General features: G+C 48.5%; 1 protein-coding gene across 2 annotated transcripts; it reads right to left on the bottom strand.

Annotated features, from left to right (window-relative positions):
* Positions 1 to 2,450: 2,450 nt before the first annotated feature.
* NMRAL1 (NmrA like redox sensor 1) lies at positions 2,451 to 9,900 on the bottom strand. 2 transcript variants are annotated; one of them, XM_017675176.3, is made up of 5 exons: positions 8,999 to 9,900; positions 7,329 to 7,567; positions 5,132 to 5,381; positions 3,772 to 3,962; positions 2,451 to 2,654 (listed from the first exon to the last, which is right to left on the bottom strand). In XM_017675176.3, the coding sequence occupies exons 1-5, from the start codon at positions 9,036 to 9,038 to the stop codon at positions 2,556 to 2,558; spliced, it is 819 nt and encodes a 272-aa protein (XP_017530665.3). In that variant the 5' UTR covers positions 9,039 to 9,900; the 3' UTR covers positions 2,451 to 2,555. The 2 variants fall into 2 exon arrangements, with proteins under 2 accessions (XP_017530665.3, XP_017530664.3); XM_017675175.3 differs by having other exon boundaries at positions 2,451 to 2,735; positions 8,999 to 9,887.
* Positions 9,901 to 20,830: the final 10,930 nt, after the last annotated feature.

Raw genomic sequence — 20,830 nt, 5'->3', positions numbered from 1 at the left:
TCAGGCGTTGGCTTAAGGACTGTTGTGGCTGGTTTGATCCCCTGTCCAGACCACTCATGCTTCCTCCACGTCAGCAACGCGGCTGTTTTGCTCTCTCATCATCCATGTGTTCACGGGAGCAGCAGTTTCATCTCCTTCAAGAACTTTCCTTTGGTTCAGTGGACTTTTCAGCCTCCCTTGGCTTCTGACACACCATCCTTTCTGAGCTGATTTAAAGCAAGAGATGCGATACTCCTCCAAACACGTGAACACTTAGAGGCCATTGTAAGGTCATTAATTGGCCTAATTTCCATGTTGGGTCTCAGGGAATAGGGAGCCCCATTTCGGAAGAGAGACAGGCCGGGACCAGCCACCTGGTGGAGCAGTGAGAACGCATGCATGTATCGCTAAGTTCGCTTTCTGATAGTGGCATGGTTCATGGCGCCCCTGAACAATTACAGTAGTAACATCAAACATCGCCGGTCTCAGATCACCATAGCAAAGATAATAATAATAATGAAAAAGTTTGGAATATTTCAAGAATTACCAAAATGTAAACCAGAGACATGAAGCTAAGCAAATGCTGTTGGAAAAATGGCACCAATGGACTTGCTAATTTGCAGGGTGGCCATAAGCCTTCAACTTGTAAAAAACACAGTATCTGCAAAAAGCAATAAAGCAAAACACAATAAAACGAGGTGTGCCTATATTTCATTCCTTTTTAAGGCTGAAAAAATCCCATTATATGAGTAGACATTTTTTCCCATTTGCTAATAGATACTCATGTTATTTCCACTTTTTGGCTATTATCAATAATGCTGCTATGACTGTCTCATTTAAAAATGTTGGCAGCTACTTATATGACGTACTTGGAGTAGTCAAGCTCAGAGACAGAAAAGAATGATGGCTGGGAGAGAGAGGGTGGGAGTTAGCGTTTCATGAGGTCAGGTTTTCAGTTTGGGAAGAAGACAAGTTCTTGAGAGGTGGTGGAGACGGCTGCACAAGGTCAATGTACTTAATGCCACTGAACCATACACTTAAAATGACTAAAATGGTAAATTTTATGTACATTTGCCACTGTTAAAGTTTTAAATGTTGGCAGCTAACGTATTTCAGAGATCAGGAACACGTGGCATCCATCCAACTGGGACCCATGCTGGGAACCCTGCAGCCAGTAGTGTGGGGTGCTGGACCACACAGGCTTTCTTCCTGTAGTGCCAAGCAGGGCCCCTTGATTTCAGCATCCGGGGTGCAGGAAGGGCCTTCCTCTCCAGCCACACGGGGTTATTATGGCCAAGAGCAAAAAGGGGGTGGACACAGTGAAGACCTAAAAAACTAGGTTTCTTAGTAGCAGTTGCTAGGTTCACAGCAAAGTTGAGAGGAAGGTAGAGATTTCCCATAAGCCCCCTGCTCCCACACATGCCCAGGCCCCCATTATCAGTGTCCCCACTAGAGTGGGGCATTTGTTACAACCGACATATGGATGAGCCATTACCACCCAACATCTGTAGTCTACATTAGGGTTCACTCTTAGGGTAATGGCATTCTGAGGGCTTAAGACAGACGTACCGTGGGGTCTGCCCTTCGAGGATCAGAGTAGTCTCCCTGCCTGGGACAGGCACTTGTGTGCAGTATGGATGGTCCAGAGGAGAGGGAGCATATCCCAAATCGTGCACGTTCTACCCACATCACTGGATCTGGGGCGTGTGCTGTTCCCAGGGTCAGCTCTTTGGCCACACCTGGAATGGAGGCCAGTGGATGCCACCTCTCAGGGGGACAGGAACACACTGACAGGCACTGGAGGGTAGCAGGGTTTGACCATGTGTCAGGAGGGAGGTGACTGAGTTGTCAGATACTGCTCTGCATATGTGATCTCACAGCACCCTCACAAGGTCCAGCCAGGCAGCACCAGATGAGCGAACAGACTAGGCCCTTCCCAGGCTCTGTGCTGACTGCCGGCCACTCCAGGAGCCCAGGGGACTTGGACATCACATAGGACTCGACATACAGGACGTCTCGTCCTGTCACTGAGCCAGGTGGGCTCAAGTCCCTCCTACCCTGCCTGGGGGGCTTGCTGCCCTCCCAGCAGACCTCAGAGACTGTCCCTGCCCCCTCCTCCAGTTATTTATCCCCCCTGTCCTCTGTAGCCCTATGCCAATCCATAACCATTCATTGCATATTTATATCTGGCTTTTCTGCTAAACTAAGCTCCTTGAGGCAGGGGGCATAACATTTTAGTTAACACTGTCCTTAGGGCCTGGCACAGTGCTAAGGTACCAAATGCTTTTTCAAAATACATAATGAAAGGGTCCGAGCTGCTATCCCTTTGGTGACCGCTGCACAGAGGCCAGGGTGGGAGGCTCTGCCCGGCCCTTATGCTTCCTGTTGGGATTTTCACGCTGTGGGTGTCCCAGCAGCGGCCACCGTCAAACTACAGTCCCTGAAACAAAGCCCTTTTCTTTTGGAAGTCACCCGGGGGAACAATAGCCTTTACTGAAAAAAAAATTTTTGACACAAGAAAGGATGCCTCTGACTGTGCCCCTGGCCCTCCAGGCCGTGTTGACGTATGGTCAGGGTCACAGCCCAGCAAAGTCCCCTTTATGCTGCTCCAGCCACTGGTCCAACGTCCTGGCCTTTGGGTTGAGCCTCAGTGTCAGCTCGATGTTGCGGTCTGGCTGCAGGGCATAGAAGCGGAACATGTTGGCCAGGTCCTGGGCGCCAGGGAAGCCACCCTTCTCGTAGTCCTCAGGGGTGGTCTGGGAGCACAAGGGGGTCTGTTAGGGTTGGTCCGCACCTCCAGCACCCCAAGCATGCTGTCGGCACCTCTGCCCCCAACAAGGCCCTTACTAATTAAATTCATCTGGAAATCATTCTGCTGAAAATACTAAAGTTCAAAGGCACTGTTCTAGTCAGTTTAAATCCTGTCATTTTAAGATCAACTTCCCAGTCCCAAATCAGAATCCCATAAATCTCCACCACTGCCTCAGGCCCTTCTGTTGACACAATAAAGGGCACTTCCTGGTGCACTTCCTTGTGGCAGCGTTTACGGGGATCGCTCCGTGCAGTCCTCACAGCAACCCCAGCAGGTGGACGCTACTCATACACACGTGTCACAGAAGAGGACACTGAGGCAGAGACACTGGTGTGTGTGAGGGGCTGGGGCCAGGAGCCGAGTCCGGGGGGTCTGACCCGCCTGACACGTGTCTTGCCGTGGCTCCCCACCATTGCTCTGCTTGGGTCTGCGGCTCTACGGATGGTTTTTGTCTTTAAACAATGCAGTTTCCCAGATTTTCTTTAATGAGCAGGTCTTACTTCCCTACTGGCAATGACAAACACGAAACAAGGTGCCCAGGCCCGGACAGGAAGGCCGAGGGTCCGTGGGGGAGGAGGGGGCTGTGGGCCAGGTGGCGGCAGGGTGGGGCCTCGCTCTCTGGCCTCCTGCCCAGCTCTTCTCCCTCAAGCCCCATCCCAGAGGAGCCCTGCACGCCCTGCTGTCACTCCTTGCCTCGGCCCCATTGTCCCCTCTTCCAGGAAACCTTCCTTACTACTTAACCACATAAGCCAGAAATTTCACTCAGCAGCCACACTGGGCTCCCAAGCACAGCACAACATACATGTTCACAGTGACGAATTCAGATCTGCCTCGTTCAGAGTGATGGGACAGCCCTAGATACACCCTCCCTACTCCCCACAAAGCCCCTCTGGGGGTTAGAATGACCAGACCAGCTTGCCTGGGTTTCCTGGCAGGAGCTGGGCCTGCTCCAGGCCCGGGGCCAGGGCAGCAGGACCCACCTGGGCGTTGCGCACAGCCTTCCCGGTGTGCTTGGACAGCAGGGCAGCATATTCCTCTGCCGTGTGCTTGCAGGTACTGAGCCCGATGTTCTGGCCGACATACTCTTCTGGCTTCTTCAGCAGGCTGAGCACCACAGGACCCAGGTCGGCCACAGACATGCCATCCATGGGCACGTCACCCATGGGCAAGCCTGGGAGGGGGAAGAGGGACGTGCTGGTGCAGGTCTCTGAGAGGCCAAAGCTGGTGTTCCCCCCAGCCAGTCAACCGGGCGTGAGCACAGGTCAGAACCCAGCTCGACTTAGACGCCTCCTGGGGTCTGTGGTGCAGGAGGCAGGACCCAGGACGCAGTCCAAGCTCCACCACCCAGGCACACTGCTCGGCCCTGAGCCCTGGCTACTCCATTCTTAGAGTGGGGAGAACCCCGGGCTGCCCATCCCTCTCAGTGCTGGGATGGGAACCAGAGGAATGAAAGAAGGGTGCCCTGGAGACTGGGCTGGTGCCCCTGAGGTCCCACTGCTCCGAAGTGGTGGCCCGGAGTACCTCGCCTTACCCTGAATTCCTGATGTGGGTGCATTCCCAACACATCTACCAGCAGGAACCCTCATCAGCAGAGGCCAGGGCCTAGCCCGGAGCAGCACGGGACAGGCACCCGATAAGCGTTTTGAAATCAGAAGTGACTGTACCCACCCAGCCGTGGCGTCGTAGGTGGATAGGCAGAGCAGTACCCGGACGTGGCTCCAGGAGCACCTGAACCTGCCATTTTCCTCACCTGTAAAGGGCCATGGCAGCCCTTGGAGGGAGGGAGCCTGGCTGGCTTTGCAAATAAAGGGCGGTGCCGGAGTGCCAACATGAGGACCACACTCTGCTCCAGCAGGCCGGGGAGGGCACCAGCATTTGGGCCAAGGGAAAAGGGTGGCCGGCTGAGGGCGCTGCCCCCTCCCAGTCTGGCCTCCCGGGAGTCCTGCCCACCGGGGGTCCAGAGCATCCCGCTGGTTCGGATTTGTCAACGGGCATTAGGAGAGAGCTCTCCCACTTTGTGAAATCTACGACTGGACCTGGTCATCCACATCCTCTCCTGGTTTTTGAAGTGACAATAACTGCACTTGCCTCCATCCAAGTTTTCCTACAACAAAGCTCGTGTCACAACTCAGTAGATTTTCTCACTGTGCTCAGGACTCAGTGCGTGTCCATTTCACAGGACAGGAAGCAGAGGCCCAGAGAAGCTGAATGCCTTGCTTACAATCACAGGCCTAATGTGAGAAACCCAGAACCATTGGGCAGGCCCACTCGTGGTCACACCCAGAGCTCCACAGGTGAGAGCGGACCCTCGAGGGAGGAGGCGGGAGGAAGGGCACCCACTCAGCAGGTAGCTCTTCCCATCTGGGGCCTTCTGAGGCAAGAAGTAGGAGAGGAGGTTCTCGAAATAGCAGGGCAGCCGCACACTGGTCATGGAAACGCCGATGTCCCGGAAATACTCCTCCACCTCCCCTTTGCCGTCAAAGTGGCGCGCCACCAGCTTCCCTGCCGTCAGCCTCTTGATGTTCTCCAGGCCACTGAAGACCACGTAGTGAAGGCCCAGGCGCTTGGCCAGATCCGCCAGCAGCTTTCCCTGGGGGCAGGAAAGGAAGCCATAGAGCCAAGAGGGAGGTTGTGGCCCAGTCATGGCCCAGCTCTCCCCCTCCAACATTGCCACGGTGTCTGATGCCAGGAGCCCACCACCACCTACCCGCCGGAATGACGCTGACATACAGCGCCACACCCTTTAACACGGACTGTAAGCCTTTTACCACGTCCTCACCCTGCCCAGGGTCCCAGGTCACCACTCGAACCCTGAATATCCCATCTGCCATAGGCCCTTAGCATCGTTTCTCTCTATCATCCGGCTCTGCCACTTTCCAGTGCGCTCCGTGGTGGCCCACCTGTGTGCCATCTGAAGGTGGGCAGGTCTGCTGCCTGGCAGAGGGCCCTTGGAGGCTGCCCACCTCTACCTGCTCTGGGAGTGTCCTGCCTGCAGTGCTTGGCCGGCCTCCCTGAGAAGCCCCAAGAGTCCACCAGGGAGGCGCTGCAGTCAGTATGTAAGCACACAAGCCTTGGGGTTCCAGACCCGGCTCTGCAACACACTGGCTGTATGATCCAGGACAGGCAGTGTAACCATCTGGCCTCATTGGTTAATTGGGGACAGCAATGCTACCTGCTGCACAGGGCTGTGTCGGGGTGCACGGTGGCCTGCAAACAGGCATGTCTGCATCCTAACCTGGAGACCCTGTGAATGTGCCCTTACTGGAGAAAGGTCTCTGCAGATATAATTAAGAAACCTGAGATGAGATCATCCGGATTACCATGGGGCTCACAAGCCAATGACAAGTGTCCTTATGAGAGACTGAAGAGGGACAGACAGGGAGAGAGGGCCACGGGAAGACGGGCAGAGACAGGAGTGACATGGCCACAGGGGGAGAGCCGACAGCCTCGAGGCTGGAAAAGGCAAGGAGCCGCATGTCCCCTGGAAGCCTTTGAAGGGAATACGGCACTGCCCACACTTTGATTTTGGCCTTCTGGCCTCAAGAACCAGGAAAGAATAACTTCCTGTTGCTTAAGCCACCTGGCTTGTGGTCTTTTGTTACAGCCGCCACAGGACACTAACACAGGCTGTCAGGATGATGAAAAGCTGTCTTTGTCCCTTCTCTAAATGGGCTTCTGTGGGAGACTGTAATCAAAGAAAAAATAGCTACAAACGATTTTGGAGACCAGTGGTCCAGTCCAATTTCCCTTCATTTAACAGAAGAGGAAAACAAAGCCCAGGCTAGGGAAGGCACGCATGCAAAGCACAGCTGTGGCTGGTTGTGGATGAGGAGCTATAGTCCACAAATACCTGAGTGCCTGCTCTGACGGGCACTGTTCACGTGTCTCCATTTTCAGTGAGACAAAATAATGGTCCTGTCTCATAACACACTGCCTAGGCTCAATAACCACCTAACTAGGGAGCTTCTGGGTGGAAAACCGTAATGAGAAATATAAAATATGTGAAAAGAGATGTGGGGCTTTCTGGAACAATAGAAATGTATTCTTTTCATTAGCACGGTAGTTATGCGGATATATTTTCAAATTTCATCTGTTCAATTATAATACGTGCATCTTATAAGAAAATGGGCCAACAAGAGTTGGTTTTTAGAGTGTAGTCACTGGATGACAAAAAGCAGATTGGTGGTGGCCTGGGGATGGTGACAATGGGAGTGGCTGCTAGCAGGCACAGGGTTTCTTTCTGGAGTTCTGGAATTAGGTAGTGGTGATGGCTGAACAACTTTGTGAGTATGCTAAAAAAAACCCCACTGACCTGTACTTTAAAAGGGTAAACTGTATGGTACATGAATGAGAAAACAGTCACCTCCCGCCCTCATCAAAGTCTAGGAGGGCCGCATGAAAAAGGTAGGAAAGGCCTGCAGTAGGCAGTGGCCACGGCAGGGTCAGCCCCTCTCTGGCAAGTCACAGCTGCCCCCCAGAGACCAGCAGGGTCTCCACTCCCAGCCCCTGGCTTCCCACACCCTCTGCCTGCCCTCACCTGCTTGACCTCCTGTTCTTGGCTGCAGTTCTCCCAGTAGTTGGTCACGATGAAGGCGGCGTGAGCCCCAGTCAGGGCCAGCTCCATGCTGGCCTCGTCATCCTGGTCTCCCTGTACCACGTCTGCACCCTGCAGCCGCAGCTGCTTCGCTGCCTTCTGCCGAGGGTCCCGGGTCACCACTCGAACCCTGAACGTACCATCTGCCAGGAGTGTCCGGGCCACTGAGCCCCCCTGGGCTCCTGCAAAGGGTCAGAAAGACCTGCAGGGTGAGACCTGCCTGAAGTCTAGCTGACGGTGCACCCCAAAGGGGGCACCCCACCACAGCAGGGCACCGAGGACACCTGACCTGTGAGTCTCTAGCCCACTGCCTGGCAACAGTTTTAAAACGATAACTTTATTGAGATGGAATCCACTTATACTACTTACCATAATATACGGTGCAGTTTTAGTATATTCAGAGTGTGCAGCCACCATTGCAGTCTCTTCATTGCCCCAAAAAGAAAATCCATTCCCATCAGCAGTCACTCCCCAATCTGCCCTTTCCTGAGCCCCCAGCAACCAACAGTCTATTCTGTCTCTAAGGATTCACCTACTCTGGGTGTTCCATATAAATGGAATCACACAACATGTGATCTTTTGTGTCTGACTTCTTTCACTTAGCATCATGTTTTCAAGTTTCATCCATGTCTGAGTGGGCACCACACTTACACCTTTTATAAAATCTTAAAAATCTCATAAAATATTTAGCACATACAGAAAGGGTTACCAACACCCATGTACCCACCCCTAGAAATACTTCCAAGAAAATTAAAAACACATATTTACACAAAAACTTGCAAATGGATCTTCACAAAAGCATTTATTCAAAATAGCCGAAAGGTGGAAACAAATTAAATGTACTAATGAATAAACACAATGTGGTCTATCCATAAAATGGGGTATTATTAGGCCATAAAAAGGAATGAAGTACTGACACATGCTACAGTGGGGATGAACCTTGAAAACATGATACTAAGGAAAGAGGCCAAACACAGCAGGCCAGGTATTTGTAAGATTTCATTTGTATGAAATGACCAGGATAGGCAAATCTATGAACAGAAAGTACATTGGTGGCTGCCAAGGGCTGGGGCAAGTTGGGGGAAATGGAGAGTGACTACTAGTGAGTACGGGGTTTCTTTTCGGGGTGATGAAATGTCCTAAAACTAAATGTGGTGATGATAGAGCTCTGTGAATATACTAGAAACCAGTGAATTGGATGGTATGGGATATGCAGCTCAATAAAGCTGTCGTATATTTTAAATACACACACACATATATATATATATATATGGAAAAGAAAAACACAGGAGGAGACAAATAAAACACTACCATTTAAGAAATAATGTCATTATACATTGATAATCAGTCTGGTAGGATACTCAGGAAACTTGGTCACGGATGGATGGGGCGGCGGAGACGGAGGTGGGGAGCAGGTTTTATCTTGGTATTACGTAATTACTACTTATTCAAATAAGTTAAAGTAATTATTTTCAATTCAAAGGGAACCTGCGCCCTGGCCCCGAGCCTCCCTCCAGATCCCGGAACGTCCTGGCTCTGCCGGTTTGGGCCGCCTGACCCCTGGGGCCGGGCTCGGTGCGGGCTCCTGCGCCTCCGCTTGGGGTTTCGCTCACCTGTGGCCCCGAACACCACCACCAGTGTCCTGTCCGCCATGCGAGCCGGGCACGGAAAGCTGTCCGGGGAGGCCCGGGGGCCGGGTCCCCGCGCAGAACGAGCCCGAAGGGCGGCCACCGGGAGAGGTGGGACGCGCGCCGCTGTCGCCCGGGCCGGCGGTACCTCCTCGCCGCCTCCGGGAGGGAACAAGCCCGGGGAACGCGGGCCCCCAGATTTGCGGCCGAGTCCACCGCGGAGAGGGGGATGGGGCCCTGCGAGGGGCGCAGACCCCCGCCCGCAGCTCCAGCCCCGCCCGGCAGAGCCATCCCCCCCGGGCCGCCCTGCGAGGACGGCCTGCGGGCTGCGCTGCTGCTGAGCTCCCTCTGTCGGGCCCTGATCCTGCGCGGAGGAACCCGCCACCCCCGCTCCGCGGGTGCAGATGGTTCGTCCCGGCTCCCGCGGGGGGCTCGCGGGGCGTCCGGACCCGCGCGCGGAAACCCAACGGGTTAGTCGGCTGCGACAGAAATGGACAAACCGAGGCCGCCCGCCGGATGCTGGGCGTGATTAGCAAAAAAAAAAAGAAAAAAAGAAAAAAAAAAGGCAAACAAAACCAAAACACCTCTTTATCTTGCATGAGCATTTGAATGTTCAGATACGGGGTGCGCTTAAAGATAATTAAATCTACATGCGTGAGTTTTAACCCCCAAGGCCCTGAGTTCTTGAACTCCTGACTCACGGTTGAGATTGCTGCTTCTTGCAAGGACTCGAATTCTTTTAAACAGAAAAGTAAGATTTCTTTGTGTTCATGTAAAACTCGGAAATGACCTTGTCATCTCCTATGAAAACTTATTGCTCACTGAGTAGAGCATTAATTTTTTTCTTTCATTCATTCATTCAAAAATGGATATGGACCCATCCGGGAATGTCAGCTACGTGGCAGCAGGCACTTGTTTGTGGTCACTGCTTAATTTCCAGTACCTAAAATAGTACCTGGCACAGACTAGGTGTTTGAGCAATCAGTATTTGCTGATTGACTGGTTGTCTAAACACCCACTAGGCACTGGAGTTACAGGGAAATCAAACTAAAACAGCTGCTGTTTTCCCGAATCTAGTGGTGAAGGTTACCCACAAATAATGTTCATTTTGTCTATGTAACAGTTTGGTCTTTAAATGATAAAATGCATGTATTTGTTTCAATCGATACACATTTATGTTTACTTGGGTTTATATTTATTAAAAAAATAATCTACATGTTTATCTTGTACAAGTCTCTTGTAGTCTCCTCCATACCCTGTTAGGTTGTACCTCTGCTCTGACTGTAATGGTTGCCTGGAATACCTTCCTCTCACCACCTTAGATGGGGCTAACTCCTGCACATTCCTTAAGACTCCACATAACCATCACCTCCTCCAGGAAGCCCTCCCTGGCCCCAAGGCTTAGGCTGACTATGCCTATTACACTCTCATCTCTGTCCCACTGACAAAATTATCTACCATATTATACTGAGGGCTTCTTGAGACTTGGCCCATTGTGCATATTACTCTGATAAAAGATGACATTTTTCTTCAATTGCATGGGGATAAACCACAGGACCCAATGTTTTGTTGTCAGGCAGCTGTGTCTGGGGAGGCCTTTCTCTTCGCACTAAGTAAAACCTCAGTGAGTGGGGGAGGCTTCTTCACTCTGGACAAGAAAAAATTCTTGACCAGTTGGAAGAGTATATAGGTAAGGAAGGAATCTATTGAAGGGAGTGCAGCAGCAAATGGCAGCAGCCTTGCTGGCCCCAGAGAGAAAGAACAACAGCGGGAGGAAAGGGAAGCTCACTGAACTCCTGCTCAACTTAGGGCAAATCCCTTGCCAACTGCTAAAGCCAGGGCCACCTGGTATCCAGGGTCCACTTGAGTCTGCATGGTGTTGGGACTGAGCCCCCACCACCCCAGGATTTGGGGGAGCCACAGAGCACTGGCTGGAGTGAGATTATGTTCTGAGAACTCTCCAAAGGCAAAGAAAGGAGATTTTCAGGCAGGCTACTGAAGAGCATGATTGTACAGCTGCAGTCCTGTCCGGGTCACCCAGGCAATGGGACTTGCAAGCCCAAATCAGAGCTCTCAATACCCTCCCCTACTTGTCTGAAGTAAAACAGAGAGAGATGTAAGACTGGTGCTTAAGTCTAGAAAATTGAATGAAACAGCAAAGTAACCAAGACACTTACCCTGAGAAGAGCACAGAGACAAAATGCAGTAAGTTGAGCAGTAAGAAGTATTTATTTAAGGCAAAAAGTACACACTTAAAGAAAGGGAGTGTGGGCAGCCTCAGAGAAGAGGCTCACTTAAGGGCTTAGGATTCTGTCTTTTAAGACTTTCAAGAATGGGGCAAGGGATGGGGTTTTAGAGGAGGTGCATAGGCTTGATATGTGGTCTAATGATGTGTATCTCTGGTGAGAGACATTATGTCACTGTCCAGTCAGTCCTCTAGATAATTCTGTAAGATACACTTAGCACAAGGTATTTATTTGTTTTTCTCCAAGATAGGGGTACCCTCAAGCACTGGGAACATATCAGTTAGGGCTACTTGCCCTGCCTTAAGATAGGTTATTGAATGATTACCAAAGAATAAATTAGCAATCTTACCTCCTCTAACTTCCTGGTTTTTTAAATGGAATCTTAGCCTTAGGATAGAGTCCCTCCTGTTTTTACTATACTGTTTATATCTTGGCATTTTTCATCATAGGTAGGAAAAGTTAATCATGATGCTTGTCCCTGTTTCAGTTGCAAGGTCTCTACTTCAAGGAAATAAATCTAAACTAGAAGACAAGTAGTGAGACCAGCTACAGTATTTGAAAAGTCCAGTGCAAAATGAAAATGCAGAGCTCCTAGCTCAAAAATGAGCAAGAATTTAAAGATAGTAACAGCAGGGCACTAAAACAAGCCCAGGGTCCTTTTTTGCATGGGATCCCATGCAATTGCTCAGATAACAACCCCATGAAACCACCTGGTCCCCAAATTTAATTGAGAGTAGCATCCCAGGACCACACTGAGAGGAAAGCAAACTCCACCTTTCAGCTTTGCTGAACCTTCAGCTTGGAAATCCTTACAGGCAGTAAGTGTTAGGGGCTGGCATTTCTGCCTGGGGCTTCTGGTCAGTGCTGATGCCAGGGGGCTGTCTGGAGGTGGGTCGGCAGATTGGTAATCTGGGCCAAGGTCTAGTCTCTTGAAGCCCCACCCAGCCCAGAACCCGTGGTTTCCTGAGGCCTGAGGGGAGAGATTTGGTCACTGACTGGTTTGCGCTCAGCTGTGACTCAGCACTTTTTCTGTGGGACTTTGTATCTGACAAAGGACTTCCTGCAAAGCACTTGCCAGTTGACCCAGCCCAGTGATGTGTACTGATGATGAAAGTGGCAACCCTGCTCTGGGCTCCTCCTATGTGTCAGGCACTGGCTAAACCCCACATTATTTCACTTGAACCTTCCTTCAATCAGTGCCATTTAGTTTAATTCAATTTTATGTGTGTGTTTGGGGAAGGTGAAGTACAGTAGGTACTTTCCAGTACCCCTTTCTCAAAATTCATTCTTTTTCATTTGATTTTAGTAGCCAAGTCATTCATATGCATTTATGCATTATTATAAAAAATTTAAACCATACGGTTAAAACATAAGTGACCCTTGACCTCCCTATGTTATTCTAGTTTGTAAACCTTCCCTGCTTTTGGATGCATTTACATGTCTAAACATGAATGTATGTAAAGATAATACTTTGTTATGTTGCTGGACTCTGCATCTGGGGAGGTCTCTCCCTGCCCTGTGCACTTGGTGAAACTTCAACTTGGACAGGGGAAGGTTCTTGACTCTGGAGAAAAAGAATTCTTGAAGAGGTCAGACAAGTGCAGATAAGGAATTGATTAAAGCTGGAGTCGTAGTGAATGGCGCCTGCTTTGCAGAGGTAGGAAAGGGAAGCTCATTGAACTTCTGCTCGGCATAGGACAAATGCTTTGCTAACTCCTAAAGCCAGGGTCACCTGGTGTCCACTATCTGCTTGGATCTGGACTGTGTGGGAAATAAGCCCGTACCAACTCAGGATTCGGGGGAGCCACAGAGCACTGGCTGGAGTGCGATTATGTTCTGAGAGCTTCCCAAAAGCAAAGGAAGGATAATTTCAGGCAGAGCATGATTGTGCAGCTGCAGTCCTGTCCGGGTCACCCAGGCAACGGGGACTTGCAAATCCAAATCAGAGCTCTCAGTAACCCTTCCCTCCTTGTGTGACACAGGACAGAGAGAGTTAAGACGTGCTTAAGTCTGGAAAATTGAATGAAATGGCAAAGTAACAAAGATGCTTACACTGGGAGAGCACAGAGACAAAATGCAGTAAGTTGAGCAGGAAGGAGTCTTTAAGGCAAAAAGTACACAATTGAAGAAAGAGGAGTGTAGGCAACCTCAGAGAAGAGGCTCACTTAATGGCTTAGGATTCTGTCTTTTAAGGCTTTTAAGAATGGGGCAAGGGGCATAAGAAGAAAACAAATCCTACCATTTGCAACAACATGGATGGAGCTAGAGAGTATTATGCTCAGTGAAATAATCAGGCAGAGAAAGCCAATGATTTCACTCCTCTGTGGAGTATAAGAACAAAGAAAAAACTGAAGGAACAAAACAGGAGCAGACTCACAGAACCCAAGAATGGACTAACAGTTACCAAAAGGAAAGGGACTGGGGAGGATGGGTGGGAAGGGAGGGAGAAGGGGGAAAAAGGGCCATTACAATTAGCACACATAATGTAGGTGGGGGGGGCACGGGGAAGGCAGTGTGACACAGAGAAGACAAGTAGTGATTCTACAGCATCTTACTACGCTGATGGACAGTGACTGTGATGGGGTACGCAGCGGGGACTTGATAATGGGGGGAGTCTAGAAACCATAATGTTGCTCATGTAATTGTACATTAATGATACCAAAATAAAAAAAAAAAAGAATGGGGCAAGGGGCAGTGGAGGGCAAGTGGTGGCATAAGCTTGACATGTGGTCTCACGATGTATCTCTGGTGGGAGACATTATGTCACTGTCCACAGTCAGTCCTCTAGATAATTCTCTAAGATACACTTAGCACAAGGTATTTATTTCTGTTTTTCTCCAAGGGTTACCCTCAAACACTGGGAAAACATCAGTTAGGGCTGCTCGCCCTGCCTTCGGATAGGCTGTTGGCTGATTACCGAAGAGAATATGATAGGAATCTCACCTCCTAACTCCCTGTTTTTTAAAATGGAATCTTAGCCTTATGATGGAGTCCCTCCTGTTCTTACTATACTGTTTGTATCTTGGCATTTTTCATCATAGGCAGGAAAAGTTAACCATGATGCTTGGCCCATGTCCCCGCCCCAACTCAGTAGTTAAGAACTAAAGAATCTAGGTGGTAAGTATACGGGTGTTCGCTATATAGTTCTTTCAACTTTTCTGTATGTTTACAAATTTCCATAATAAAATTTTTGGGAAAATATATTCAGTATGATCCCTTTCACTTAACATGTTGCTTTATCAGATATTTTGATCTATCCATCAACTATCTTATTTTAAGGTGCATTTCAAATAAATTACAGATATCAGCACCCTTCACCCTGATAAGGAAATGATGTCCTAAAATTAAGTGAGATACTGGCAGAGAACAGGGGAGAGAGACAAGAGGAGCTGGTCAGTCAATGGCCATGTGGCTAACCAGACTCCATGGACCTGAGTCAAGTAACATCCACAGTTATCTAGAAGGTCCCCAGGACCATTGCATCCCTTTTACTGAGCAGTCCCTGTCATCCAAGAGGCAATTCATGAGCATTCTCAAAGGACTACCTACCAATTTCCGGGCTTTCCCTATTTCCTGTTTGCTTGTCTTCCCTTTTTCCTATAGGCAATGTAAATTTAAACAACCTTTTTTCCTCAAGGCCTCTTATTAATGTTCCCTGTTTCTTGACTCTGGTGGACAGTTATTTCTGTTAAGTGGCTTTGCTGCTGGTAAAGCAGAAACTTCCTGAGTCTGTCCAGTCCTTTTTCTAGCTCCATCTGCAATGGCTCAGAAAACCTTTTATTTCAGAGAGCTATCTTTACAGTTTTCGATTTGTCAACTCTTAAACACTTCAGAATACACATTATTTAGCGTGTAAAAAAAAGTTTTTTTTTTTAATATAGTCAAAATATTGTAACAACTTTGTATGGTGATAGCTGGTAGCTAGAATTATCATGTATATAAATGTTGAATCACTGTGTGGTACACCTGAAACTCATGTAATACTGTGTGTCAACTACCCTTCAATAAAAATAAATAAAATAAAATGAAAAATAATAAAAAGAAATTTTTTTTTAGGTTAAATTTACATCATGTGTAATGTATTTTTGTTTTTCTACAACTTCTTTTCCCCCTTCTATTTAATGTCCTCCCTAAGGCCGCGTCTGCCTCTCCTTTTTAATTGTGGGACAACTTCGTTAAACGGATGTGCTCCTGTCAACCTACTCAATCCTCTTTTGATTTGATGGACATTAGGCTCTTTCAAGATTTGCACGGAAAGGGAGTATTCTGTTATGTTTTCCAATGCCCTTCCTTGTTTATGCCTCCTAGGTTCCTGCAAATGTTGCTCTAGAATAGCTACTGATAAGTGGAATTGTTCCATCGAAGAGAATGCCCATTTTGAATTGTAACAGGTCTTGCTGACTTGTCCTCCGCTCCCCAAGAACTCCCGCAATCACTGCGCATTTCCCACACCTTTGTCTACACCAAACAAACCGTCACTTAATCTGCAGACAGTCGGATGGTTAAGTAAATGATGAGGGCCAGTGCGGCTGGAAAAGAAACGGCAAGCGGAGCCCAACGCAGGCTGTCTGAAGAGATGGTGAGATTGGGTCAAAAAAGCGAGTACCCCTGCGGCGTCCTTATTAACAACCGCACCTCGCCGGCATTTTCTCCCGAGCACCCCAACGTGGGCCGGCCGAGGGTTGCCACGTGCCAGCCGCAGGGGCGTGCCCTCCACAGGCCCCGCCCCCGCTGCGTGCGCACGTCGGCCTCCCCGCGCGGGCTCGCACGGTTGCGGCGGTTGCGGCGCCTGAGGGAGTCGCCGGCCGACCCTGGGACGCAGCGACGCACGGCTGACGGACCGCGAGCAGATCCGCGGCCGGTAAGTGGGCGTCCCTGGGGCTCCTCGGCGGGCCTGGCCGCCCGGACCTCGGGAGCTGGGCTGTGCCGGTGGCTGCCCGCTGCGTCCTGGGCGCCGGGCTGAGGGAGACCCGGCGGGGGCTGCCGGAAGCGGGGTGCGCGGGGAGACCCCGCTCTCCGGACGACGTCGCTGAAGTTGGGGAGGCCCGAGCCGCCCGTTCGCGTCGGTCCCAGTTGGGCCCACGCCCTCCCGGCGTCACGAGTGCGCTGGCGAGGGGACCCCGGGGCCGCCGCAAGCGGGCTTGGCATCCCCGGCGGGGTCGCGGCCTCTGACCGCGCAGCTGGCCCGGCGGACGTGGGCGCCCACCTGCCGCGGCGTCGGAGTCCGTGCGCGGCGTGGGCCGGGGCTCTGCCCATCTCCTGACTCAGCACCGTCGGAAGGGCTCTTTGAATCACGGTCGTGACTTCATGGGTGACCCGCGGCCGCCGGAGGGGGCGGGGTCTGCGCCCCGCGGCCGGGGAGTCTGGGCTGCGAGTTGGCCTGTCCCCTAAGCGCAGCGCTGCGGCGGCGGGTAATCCATTGCCCAGGACCGCCTTGCGCGCTCTGCACAAGGTCTGTCTGTGTCCTGCCATTTAAATTGGTTCTGATGAGTCAGTTGTTGTGGCCCGTGGCTGTTTACCCTTGTTGTGTCGTATTCGTGGCTCTATGAACCAGGTAGGGCAGAGGGAGACTGAAGACATCACGCTCTAGTGCTCTACAGTTCAGGAAGCCCTCTTAGTTTCAGCCCCTTCCAAAATCTTGAGAACTGCTAGTTCAACCATAAAATGGGGCTAATGATGAGACTCGGGTTAAGTGACTTGACCCGCATCCCACAACCAAGAAGATGGCACCGATTGTCTTGAACCTAGTCGTCTGCCTGCAGATCCAGTGCTCTTTCCTAGAAGGAGTTATAGGGGATGGGAATGGATTATGCTATTTTAAGTATCTTCCTCCGCCTAACCTGCCCTCCCAAGTAAAAAGAAACAGGAGCTCACTGGTTTTGCGTATTTGAATTTCTGGCATGGAGTTTAACCAGTGTGTTTTGATTAAAATTTTAGCTCCTTCACTGAAAATTACAGTTTTTCTTTTTCAGGGAGGGGAATAAGGAATATACATGAGTAAATCTGTGCTTTATTGCATTAGTTTTTTCCAAGAAACAGTACAAAATATCACAAGCTTACCAGGAGCTCACAATTCTTTTGGGCAAATGGGAAACGCTTTTAGATAAAGTGCCTAAGCCAAAACACTGGTGAAGTTGTGGGAATTCGAGGGGCCTTGGAAACATACAGTCATTGAGTAACCTCATCTAAGTAGGGATGTGAAGAGGAAAAATCTTTGATTTCCCCATAGTCTGACTTGATTTGCCTTTTTCCTTGCTTGAACCATTAAAGTGAGATACTCTGAGTCACCAGTCAGGAGTATGAGCTAATCTAGAAATAACAATACCAAGGAGAAGATGAGTTACAGAAAGTATTCATTGCGTTTAGCTCATCCTTTATCAGATCTGTTGAAAAGCAAAACTGGACAGCTGGGGCCTTTGGGCTACCTTGATTTTTTTTGGTTTCTTTTTAAAAGCTGACTCACTTTGTAAGACTGTTGGGCTCTGCATCAGAATTGCACCAGAAATGGAATATCATTCTGTCAGAAGGAAGATATTTTTGAAAATTGGAATTAGATGTTTCAGCATAAAATTTAGATTTCAGTTTATGACTCCTTGGAGAGAAAAGATGAAAAACTTGAATATAAATTACTTTCTTTTGTATATTATTGGTCATAGTTAACTAAAAAGTTACAGATATTTAATGCAATCTTTTTTTCTGATAGTAGTCAATGAGAATTAAGAGGTCTGGGTTACATTTCTTTTTGCGTTAAATACAGTGAAGCTATCTGCTTTTTAACCTAACTTCATTAGATCTGTTAGGTTTGTTTGTGCAAAAACATGGGATGAAAGCTCTGTCTCATAATCTGAATGATTTCTCAGGATATTTTGCACTGAAGCAGTGCCATTACTGAATAATTCTTGCCAGCAATGAGAGAAGAAGGAGTCTTTAATTGGAACAGTTAGAGAAAGAAAAAAAAAGCCCCCCTCCCACTTTTTAATACTGTAAGATATTTCACTCTCGCGTTCTGTAATGTTTACTATGTAGTTTACTTTTCCACATTGGCTCCATTTATTTACCACAAAATACTGTCTCCCATTGTGTTACACCTTTTAAAGCCAATTAATGCAGGCAGCTGAGTCCCTAAGAAATTTTCTTTTTACTTTCTGATAAATTTGATATACAGTATTGAAATACAGTACCCTATAACTGATGGTCTGGTTTAGCAATGTTATGTATATTTAAAGATACGCAGTTATATGTATTTATATATGGACCACTGTCTTCAGTGTCCATTGTCTTTCCACTTAAGAATTAACGGTCGTTATTGAAGGTCACTGTAGATAATTTAAGGGTGTGTAGCTTATTGTAAAGGGACTCTATTTACAAGCAGCCCATCAGAGGATTTCATCTAAATTGCAGTCATGGCCTATCGAAATGGAGCAGGGAGCTCTTTCTGGATTCTTGTATCAAGCACATCTATGTTCAGACCTTAGAAGGCAATATTCTGAGCCCTTAAGTAGGCATTTCAAAACAGCAATTAAATTTATGAAGCTCTCATCAGTGAGCAGCTTTTAATGTTGCTTTGATGTGATTTTAAAAGCCTTTTGGCAAGCATGCATTTCTCTGTGGTAATAGTAATCAAAGAGCTGTCTAGTCTGCTTATGGAGCAGGAATTGCATCGGAGCACATGTGTTCTTGCTGTTCAGTGATGGGATTGGTGTCAAGGAGGATTCTTTTTTCAAATATATGCTTGAGTATCTTACTGTATGAAAGCCCACAGATACACTGACTTTTGGTTGTATTTCAAAATGATCGAATTAAGTATAAAATTAAGCTAATTAATCGATTTGTCACCTTTTTTTCACTGAGTCATTCAACACTAGACGTTTATGTGTATGTTTTCCAGATACATACTCATTTATGTTAGAGTGAAAAATAGTTTGTTTCTCCCAGAAAAGGAAGTTGTGGTGGTATATTTTTGACCATGAGAAAAACAAACCCTTTGAGCAGCAGTTTCTGTATCTGAAAAGTGAGGTTAATACTTGATGAGCCTTAAGGTCTTTGGTGCCTTGAATGCTGCTTGTTGAGCTAAGGCAGGGGTTTCCAGACCTTCCTGTTTTAGTACGTTTGGGACTGGGTCTGGGAATCTGTGTTTTTAGAATTTGCCCTGTGATTCTTGTTTGGGGCCCCCAGTTCTAAAGCACACGCTAGACAGAAGAGGGAATAGGCTGGCAAGAGAATAGAGAAGTGAGTCAGCTCCATGAGGATGGGACAGCAGAAGAGGGAAGAAAGGGGCGATTGTTGCTTGTATGATTGGTGCTGTTAGCTTGTATGCCAGGGGCCCAGAAAGTGGATATTCTCTTCCCTCTGCTTAGGGAAAACAAATTAAATTTTGCCACACATAAAGATTTTTGTTTCCTTCCTAGGAGTATAACAGTTTGCGGTAACTTTAAAAGGGCTTTGCACCCTGCCTGTCTTTTTCTAAATATGCAGTTTCCTGCCTTCTGATAAGCTCAGTCTTGAAGTCTCAAGTTTCATTGTCTTGTCTCATATTCAGTCTCACAATTACCTGAGAGCTCTGGGAGGGTGCTAGCACGATTAAAACAATCTGTTGGCATGCTTTTAGCTAACCCAGTTGGACTTGGCTTGCCTCATCAGTTGCTCTGATGGTCATTTTTTTATGCTTAATACTGGGGCCCATAGAGCATACAGATGTACTGAGGGAATTGATGGGACAGGATATTTGAATCAGAACTGGCCTGGAAAATCTGGAACATTAAGACTATTTTAGCACTGTTGTCAGTACTGCACAATCAGTATCTTTACTGTGGTATACCTTGTGTTATCTTTTTAGTTCTTTCTCTCTCTCTTTCCCTGTCTCTCTACTGAAAGCTACTTAAAGTCCAGAACAAGTCTTAGGCCTCTTTGTAGTCCTCCAGCTGATGAGCATTTAAAAAATTTGGTGATGATAGCATGGCATGCCGTGCTCAAGTGCAGCCCCTTCTTTGGATACTGCTCTATCTGGCAAGACCACTTGCTGCCAAGGAACTGTTGTCACTTGGAACTGTTTCCAGGGCATTAGGGAGGAGGGCAGGTGGGAGAGGGAAAGAACTGGTGAGCAAAAGTGAGCATGGGTTGGGAGAGTGGTCTAGGTAGTATTTGAAGGCAGATAAGAAAAGCAGATGTAGTAAAATGGCATGAAATCTTTACACCCTTGGTTTCCTACAGGAAGGCCAGAGGGGGAGTCAGGCCTTCTCTTTGCTTAGAAGTATCAGGTATCCTACTAATTAGAAAATGACTTTTTAAAATACTCCATTCCTCTACCACACACTTCGGTTTTTGTTGGAGTCAGCAAAATTTCCAATTATCTGTGCTCAGTGTAATGTTTGTCCTGCTTTGTAAGACTTTTTGTGTTTGCAAAGTCATCCTAGTGGACCCAAAAGGACTGGCTGCTGTAGGTTATGCTTCTTGCCTTTGCATTTTGGCTTTCCCAGGATGTCTCGCCTGAGGGCTTCAGCCCGGAGCAAGTTCTCTGTGGATTCGGTTAGACTGAATAATGACAGCGGAACTTTGGGGGTAAAAGGGAGCT

This window comes from Manis javanica, chromosome 10 (genome assembly GCF_040802235.1).
Source record: "Manis javanica isolate MJ-LG chromosome 10, MJ_LKY, whole genome shotgun sequence".
Taxonomy (NCBI): Eukaryota; Metazoa; Chordata; class Mammalia; order Pholidota; family Manidae; genus Manis; species Manis javanica.
This window is presented reverse-complemented; position numbering and strand designations above follow the sequence as displayed.